The sequence below is a fragment of the Clytia hemisphaerica genome, unplaced genomic scaffold, assembly GCF_902728285.1.
Source record: "Clytia hemisphaerica strain Z4C2 unplaced genomic scaffold, Clytia hemisphaerica genome assembly, whole genome shotgun sequence".
NCBI classification, from domain to species: Eukaryota; Metazoa; Cnidaria; class Hydrozoa; order Leptothecata; family Clytiidae; genus Clytia; species Clytia hemisphaerica.
This window is the reverse complement of record NW_027103938.1, coordinates 470,712-479,437: the sequence shown is the minus strand read 5'-3', so window position 1 is coordinate 479,437 and position 8,726 is coordinate 470,712. Positions and strand designations below refer to the sequence as shown.

The 8,726-nt window shown below is 35.2% G+C and overlaps 1 protein-coding gene across 1 annotated transcript; it reads left to right on the top strand.

Annotated features, from left to right (window-relative positions):
• Positions 1–3,232: 3,232 nt before the first annotated feature.
• On the top strand, positions 3,233–8,726 carry LOC136809872 (tomoregulin-2-like). Its single transcript, XM_067066430.1, has 5 exons — positions 3,233–3,548; positions 4,262–4,390; positions 4,821–4,922; positions 5,716–5,820; positions 7,292–8,726. Exons 1-5 carry the CDS (start codon positions 3,248–3,250, stop codon positions 7,339–7,341), a joined length of 687 nt encoding a protein of 228 aa, XP_066922531.1. The 5' UTR covers positions 3,233–3,247; the 3' UTR covers positions 7,342–8,726.

Here is an 8,726-nt window from a genome sequence, read left to right as displayed (position 1 = left end):
TTTTGTTCGAATTCATCAACGAGGATATTTGCAGATTACACAGAACTAAAAACTAGGTGGAACAAAGGCTCAGTGGAGCAAGATTTAGTCATTTAATGGTCATTTAAAACCACTGCGTAAGGGATGAGTAAACACTTATACGAAAAATATATCACTTTATCTTAATAGATTTGAATGAATTAGTTCATTTTTTCATTATTTCAATTCATTTAGCCCTGTAAAGTCCCGGGGAGGGGGATATCGTCAAAAGGTTCCAAAAAAGTTCTAAATGTTGTTAAAACGTTCCAAATAAGCTCCAAGGTATTAATTAGGTCTTACTCTTGAAAAGTTTTATGTTCGGAGCAAAAGAAGATGTTCGGTAGCTTAGGCTGTCGACAAAAGATTACGTAAGGAAATAGGACGCAAAAACCCCCAAAATTAAGAACAATTCTAGAACAATCTTAATGGCCTGTTATTTCTTTAAATTAAAGCAAATGATAGGTCGAGAAAGTAAAAAATAGGCCTGAAATTGACCTCAAGTGTTTCATAAAGTAACAAGGAATAAGATTAGCAGTGATTTTTATAAAAAAATTGACCTCTATGAAACACATGAATATGAACTTTGGTACTACCTTGACCCAATAAGGATATATTACCAAACTCATACAAAAACCGCAGGGAATAGAGCTGAATCTCCTATGAAGGATTTTCGAAAGCATTTATTTCCTCGTGCTAGATTCAATCCATCATCTAAAATGTGACGCTCTGAAATTTTAAGGTAACACTTTCGATCGCCTGGGAAAGCTTTAAGATTTCTAGCTTTCGGTTTTATTTCATTGATGATCGTAACTAGGCTAGACAATAAGGAAGTGGAAAGCTTGTTGGTGCCAAAGGAATAAAGACTAGAAACAAGCAAATAAACCTTGATAGAAATAGCTTACAATTCCCGTTCCCCGTATTTCATAAAACCGTAATTACAAACACGGGTCTTTGATAAGAGTCGGAAATAGGTCCGGAATTCTTAAGTGTTTATAAATGGAACATGGAAACATTATTCGTCTGCTATTGACAGTTATAACAGACTTTGCTATTTTTATCATAAGAATAATTTGTAATAAGACACCCACTTCTCACAGACCCACTATGAACCCTTCCCACTGGAAAAATTGACCAAAATATCGTCCCCGGTGGAAAATTATCTTGTAATTTCTGTCCCCACTGGAAAAATTGGCCAAAATATCGTCCCCGGTGGAAAATTATCTTGTAATTTCTGTCCCCACTTAAAATAATAAAATAAACCAATCCTCACTGCAAAATATTATGCTATTTTCCCCATCCCCACTGAATTTCTGACTTGAAAACAAAAAAATTGAAATCCCCAGCCATTAAAACTATGGAAATATCAATCCTCATCGAGTTTGAGTCCGTTATTTTCAACCCCTGGTTGAAAAAATCCTACAGGGTCTGTGAGAAAGGGGTGTAATAGGCACGAACGTCTCCCTTCAAAAAAGCACTAAGGGGTTCTTATAACAAAGAAAAACTAGATGTTACATTTGCTTTTAAGAGGTTGTCTATAGAAACAAGAGAGACACTTAGAGTCTGGTCAAGTACATACAAAGTATTAGAAATTGAAATCCCTGCCTTCTTTTGGTAGACGTAAATTTTCTCTAAGAACAATTTTAGAAGCGCATATGAAGCTCGATTTAGGTCATAACTTGTGAAACATAAAAGAAGGAAAACCAAATGGCAAAGATATTAAAAGCATTTTGTAATGAAACAACTTTTGAACATTTCAGCCTCAGGAAACATGTTACATTCTGAGAGTTTTTAAAAGGAGACTCTTCTGGTTCTTAATATATAAAGCGTATTCTACAAGTGAGAGATTATAATACCATTCGCATGCTAATAAAGGTTTTAACACTTTGGGGGAGAGATGATTTTTCTGCAAATATGTATCTCAGAAAAGATGCTGCACCATCGTAGAGAGTTTTATTAGGGTTTGACGACAAATTAAGTGTTGAATAAAAATAAAACTAGTTTGTTTTTTTAGACTCCTCTCAACTCATTAAAAATCACAGTCAGTCGAAATATTCGTAATCTCGTTTGTTTATGGGTTAAACTTTTTATCGATTATGATAGATTCAACATTGCAGTCAGAACATTTTTCTGGATGACGGACATGATGGGCTCTGATGAGTGAAAAATGAAGTTCGCCGATAAAATTAGAAAGATTAACGTTTTACAGACAGAAATATCATAAGAAAAAGTATTTCGTTGAGTTCGAAAGGCTTGCTTTGGACGAGGGTTTCTCAACCTTTTCGAGGGTCGGTTTTCGGAGGTCGAGTCCGCACATAGACGATGTTAGCGTCCATTACAGTTACGTTACGCGCAGAGTTTGTAGCCGTTATGCCGTTATATTATACTGTTTTTTTTGAAAAAAAATCAGTGGTAGAGTTTCGAAGAAAATATCAAACTCTATCGACTGTAAACTCTTTTAGGAAAAAAAACTCGTTTGCAAATTTTCTATGGACTTTTTCGTTGGATGTTGATTAGTCTACTCCGCACATAGCCGACATTATCCAACCCTTTGGGACAAGCGTGCAAAATTTAATCCTGCATAACACAAATGTAGACTTATTTGCTTTAAGCAATTATTATCCGTGTGTAGAAACGAGAGCTTGGCTAATAAATTTCACCTTTAGAATCATTGACCTTCATTGACTTTTTTTCAAGTGGAAAAAAACATTAAGTGAGAACCACAGAGAAACACTTTAAATTTTCTCTTTTAAACACAGGCATTTTCTATATTGTTTACATTTTTGTATATTCTCGAGTAGCCATCGCTTCACTGTTCACTGTCAAGAAAAGTTAATACCAACTACAATTGACGCACTCTAATTCGATTTTCAAGGGGTATTAGATTTTCAAGGGGCATTGGATTTTCAAAGGGCATTGGATTTTCAAGGAAAAAGTGTAATAGAGCGTCGTTTATGAGAGTTTCTTGCTGAACTTGGTTCACAGAGAAACGGGATGAGCTGGAGTTTTTACAAGATACTTCACTAATTGGTCATTTAAAGTGATAGAGATGACGCGTTCTTTAGAAAAAGTAATAAGATTCTTTTATTACATCTTAACGACCAACCAAATCAAATAAGAGCTTGTAAAAACTCCAGCTTGTGCCAGAGAAACCTGGTATATATGAGTACCGAGTCCGAGTATTATCATAGAAAATTCATCTCAACATTTCAGATATAAAAGAATCAAAAATATGTATAAGATATTGACATTTATATTACTGGCTTCAGAAATTTGTTGTCAATGGATACCAGTGGAGAAAAACGAAGATTCGCCTTGCTACAACTATAAATGTCCTTTCGGTCAACGTTGCGTCATTATCAATAATCAACCTATTTGCAAGTGCAACCACAACTGTGATAAATCAGAGAAAACTGGGCCAGTTTGTACGAAGAGTGGTCGCACTTACCCTAATTTGTGTAAATTAAAACAAGATGAATGCAAGAGAGGCGATTACATAATGGTAGATCATTTCGGTGCTTGCAAAACCGGAGGTTAGAAATTAAATTCAATTGTCACGCTTTAGTCTTTGACGTGCCCTACACTGCCCTTTTATGTGAAAAAAATTGATTAAATCTTTATCAGTTGAGCCAAGCCAAACAACTTTAAGTTAGAATTTGCCTCATATTATTTATCGTTAGTTAGCTTGGCTAGTCATCATCTTTCGGGTTAAAACTCCCCGTTTAACTTAACAAATGAATCATTGATTTTACCTTTTGAAAGAAAGTCTTAAGAAAAGTATGGAACTTGATGTTTCTTGATGCTCTTTTTATGATGTGAAATGTCATCAAAAAGGATTATAATGAAAAGCCAAATAAGTATTTAAAATACTGTTTACATTGAACATAGATAATAATCAAGGGATGATCTCCTGAAAGTGTAGTCAACACATTGGTTGCATCGTATTACTAAGCGATGAGTTACCAAGCTCATATATATAGTTTAAGATTATAATCAACAAAAGAAGAAAGGCTCCACACCTTTTTTGGTCCAGTGATTTGTAATAGAAGGCCAAAAAAAAGCAGGATGAGGTCACAAAGAGACTTATAGTTATAGATGTAGAATTTAAGATTAGAATCAACGAAAGAAGAAAGGTTTTTTACGCCTTTTGTGTCCCACAATTTGATATAAAAGCCAACATAGTGGTATGAGTTCGAAATACTGATGATAAGAGCACTTTTCATTCTGTTTATTCTGTTTATTTCAGCCGTCCGTTGTTATGACAACAAGAAGGAGAGTGAGTTGGGATTGTGTAAACAATGGAAAGAACACGGGGCATGTACCAAACACATCAATTTAATGAAACGGTTCTGTAGAGCAACGTGCGACATGTGTGGTAAGCCTTATTCGGGAAATAGTCCGTACCCCTATGTTGAGGAGGTGTGGCGTACAGGGTAATATGGAAAGTAAAAATTCCAGGGGGTCAGGTTTTTCGCTTTTTCGTGTAAAAATTTACGATGGTCAATAAATTGAGGTTGAAAATTCAGGTTGTTTAGTAACATGAGGTTGAAAATCCAGGGTGGTCAATAAAAGGAGGAAAACAATTCATGGTGGTCCAAGAATGAGAAAAAAATTATGGGGCTCCTAAAAATTGAAAAATAAGTCCATGGGGTTCTCCTCAATAGGGGTACAATTATTTTCTGGAATAGCCTAATTTTTCTGATATCGTCCAAACAAAAACTAGATTTCAAGCAAAAGAAATTTGCCGAATCATCAAATTTTTGAAACTTACTATATTTGTCTTTTGTCTTTTTTCTATTCATTAGACGTGAAAGCCTTGCCAGCTGCTTGCATGGAATCCAAGTTCGGGTGTTGTCCTGGTAACAAAATACAAGCCTTAGGTCCTCGAAATAAAGGCTGTTTTAATGGTAAGTCAGCAATATCAATTTCGATCCTATTAATTTCCCATAATGCTTCTTGTTCTTTTTGTGAAAGCATCATTGGCACAAAAATAAAAACTTTTTAGAAAAGCAAATTATACCAAACTCTTGCGTTATCTGATATTCAGATGGCGGATTGGCGGCCGCCCAGGCTAAAGCCGTAAAGGAGCGGGACAATTTCCTATCAGAGATGAATGATAGTCGGCCTTTGATTTGCCGCCTCCCCAGTCGGGTTCAACTACCCTTGCGCATAAAAATAAAAATCTTTCGGTTGGACCCGCCAATCCCCGAAAACGAGGGCTGGGTTATCAGGCCTCCCACACAGATTTATAAAGCCCGAATGGCTAGATGTCGTGCTTTAAGCTATCGCAGGCAAAAAAAGTGAATATCGCAAGAAATATTGTTTCTATTGTTTCTGGAAATCCTCTAAGCTTCTGATTGGTCAAGCACTGAAATTCTATTATAATGTCACGTTACCTAGGTAGAATTTCCTACCTAACCACGGCACACTTTTCATCCAAAGCACGACATCTAGCCCTTCGGGCTTTCTAATCTGTGCCTCCCTCTGCAAAATCATTGACGCGGTCTTTAAAAATTCCGTAAAGTAAACCTTCCAGATGTTGTAAATTTTCCCGACCTTCAGAGCTTTAGCGTGTCGGAATGAAAATTTCTGCATCTAAGTGCCACATAAACTCTTGCGTCAAGCCTGATGAGTTGCAAGAATATATGTATGCAAAGAAAAATGTTTTCATTCACCTTCTTGTTTGTTTGCAAACGACAGGTTGTCGAGATGGTCGCTTGTGCCCATTCTTCCCAAACTTCTGTGGTGATGAAGCCAATAAAGAAACAATGAAGAAATTTTGTCCTTACACATGTCGATATTGCGGTGAGTATGATAGTTTCCAACCACTCTGGAAAGAAAAAGGAAACTTACAATAATAGATGATCTATAGAGAGCCAAGATATGAATACCTGAATACCCTTGCAATGTTTAATGAATGTTCTTAAATATTGAAGTCTTCGAAACCTCGTGTTGTTTTTGTAGAGCAAAAACATGCATTTGATGTCACATCCATATCAATAGCAATACCTGCCATAGCGATTTATCTCCCAGGGAGGAGAGGGTACTTAGGCGAAATGGAGGGTACGGTATGTGTCGCCCTTAAGGGTACCTTTTGTGGATTTCCAAAGTCCCGCTAAGGGTCGGAAGAATCAGAAAATCAAATTTTAGTCCCACTAAGGGGCGGAGAAATAGGAAAACTTCAACTTTTTACCCCCCCCGGAAAAATAGAAATTTGGTTAAAATTGGTCAAATTTGTCCCAATAAGGGTGGTAAAATTCACAAAATTTTCCTTTGTTTTCTCTCTTTTAGTCCCGGCAAGAGTCCAAGGGTCGAAAGTCGGGCGGCACCCTCGCCCGTCAGCTCACAGCCCTAGTACCCCCTCGTCTGGGGATTTATCTAAACGGCAGGTCCAAAATGCATAAAACATAATGCATATTGCATAATGCATAATGCATAATATCTGAAAAATGTCAATTTTAGAGGCTATAATAAGGAGAATTTGAAAGATAATACTTTCAACAAAACAAATAACCACTTTCTGCCAGAAAATAAAAAGTAGAAAGCTGTAAATTTGAATTTTGGAAGATGAAGAAAATCCATGGTCCACTGAAAATGCTTGCCGCCATTTTGATTTTCATAGTTGTATTTTACAGAACGTAATATAGTGTAGAAAAAACACGAAAATATCTCCTCCGTATATTACTTTTATAGCAAGATCTTTATTTTTCCTCTTAAAAAGCATTAACCATGTGAATACTTTTTGTTAGATAAGCTAATATCCAGCCAATATAAATTAAAGAGCTACATGCGAAAGCTAAATCAAAGAAAATAGACTTCGAATCTTTTTACATTCGAATGTTTATGCATTTACCTTTTTTGAGAAAGAAGAAGGGGGAAACCTTTCTGATCTGTTGCATCTTCTTATATTATCTATGCTGACGGAAAACCCTTTGTTGTTATGATTCGAATGTTTTCTTTTTCGTTCGGATTCGAAAAGTAAATATCATGTCTGGGGAAATCCCTCTGATTGGAATGTTTACTTAAGACTTAAGAGGTTTGACGGTTTGCTCCCAGCTTTAGCCTCTACAAAGGAGAGTTTTAGAAAATATAAAATCGTTCTGTAAATTACACAATACTATTATGCATTATGCAATATGCATTATGTTTTATGCATTTTGTACCTGCCGTTTATCTAAACTGAACCCTCCCCCGATCTGAACCCAAACAAATTAATTTCTAATTCCATAGTACTCTTTTCTTCCGGTCGTAATGGAAATTTCTTCCTTTGTTATAGTACCTGAAGGTAACGAGCGTGTGGAGATTCTAACTGAAGACAACTTGTAAAAGAGCGATTATAAAAAAGTATACAAAGAGACACGTTGGTTTGCTGGCTTAACCAACAATGATTACCCGTCTACCATCTTTAAAGGGAAATGGTTCTTCTTAAAGCAATACTTCGAAACAACCAAAACTAAATAAAGCTTTTTATTTCAACTGAAGGGATATAGTGGTAATTATAAGGACTTTCTGAAGCAGGAAGGAATTTTTTAAGATTTTAATTGAGGTATGGCGTTAGAAATCCTTTCACATCTCAATCACCACATTGAAATACAACTTGAAATTTTGCACAAAGACAGTCCAACGATGTAAAAATAATAGATAACCAACTACCTCTAGAAGGCACTTCTCCCAAGAGAACAATCATTGTTTTCCTATAGTGCGTGTTATGCTTTTAGCTAGATTTTGACACACTTTTTGACATCCAGTGAATTGATAGAAAATTGAATTGTTATTTACTGCAAATTTTGGATTTTTTTTCAAAAGATAAAGGTACCAATCTTTAGACAAATTGACTACGGATCGGCCTGATACCACTTAATCTTCATCTGGATAAATAAACGCTCATAAAATGCTGTTATCTGAAAAATATATGTGTGATTTGAAATGCGATATCTAACGTATGAAAAGTGCATGAAGGTTGCATGATACAAAATAAACAGATGAATGTTTATAGAACAATAATATCTAATTAAAAAATTTTTTCTGTGAGGCTGCCTATAGGAAAATACACTTTTTCTAACCCAAATTTTGGAAAAATATACATCACGTGATCGATTCTGTCCAATAGAAGGTTGCAAATGAAGCAAGTTTTTATTTAATTGCACTTTTTACGATGCAAAATGTCATTAATATTTTTACAACCGTAACACGGATGTTTTTTGAGAATCAAGGCAAGTTGGTTATCTATCATTTTTACATCGTTGGACAGTCTCATAGTTTATGTTTCCCTAGAAAATCTTTATAATTCAATGTCAATAATTTTGGAAATTTGTTTTCAGATCGAATGTTATCTCAAAGTATAGCTTTAAGGAGAACATTCTCCCTTAAAAGAAAAGCAGCTAATAAACTAATTGGCAGCTCGTGTTATTTTACAGCTATAGCTTGCTTATTCGACTTTCCAATTGAGAACACATCTTTTCCACAGAATTTTTAGAAGTCGAAACAATTTGCTTTGGAGAACTTTGATCTGGTGTAGAAAATGCTGTAGTCGTGAAAATTCATTTCTGTGTAATGTTATGCAGCACGAAAATTTGGATAAAAAGTAGAAGAGCTACAATTTAATACAAAACAAATCGACGTCAAGTAAACTAGTTAGCTTTGATATATTTTGTAAATAATGATTTTATATAATTTTACCAAAAAAAAGTTGTTACAAAGTCAGTACAATA

Bases quoted from the DNA above. Each gene is read 5' to 3' on its own strand.
- LOC136809872 (XM_067066430.1), top strand. From the start codon at position 3,248: ATGTATAAGATATTGACATTTATATTACTGGCTTCAGAAATTTGTTGT. The intron at 4,923-5,715 runs GTAAGTCAGCAA...TGCAAACGACAG, and splicing joins AAATAAAGGCTGTTTTAATG to GTTGTCGAGATGGTCGCTTG. The intron at 5,821-7,291 runs GTGAGTATGATA...CCTTTGTTATAG, and splicing joins TTACACATGTCGATATTGCG to TACCTGAAGGTAACGAGCGT.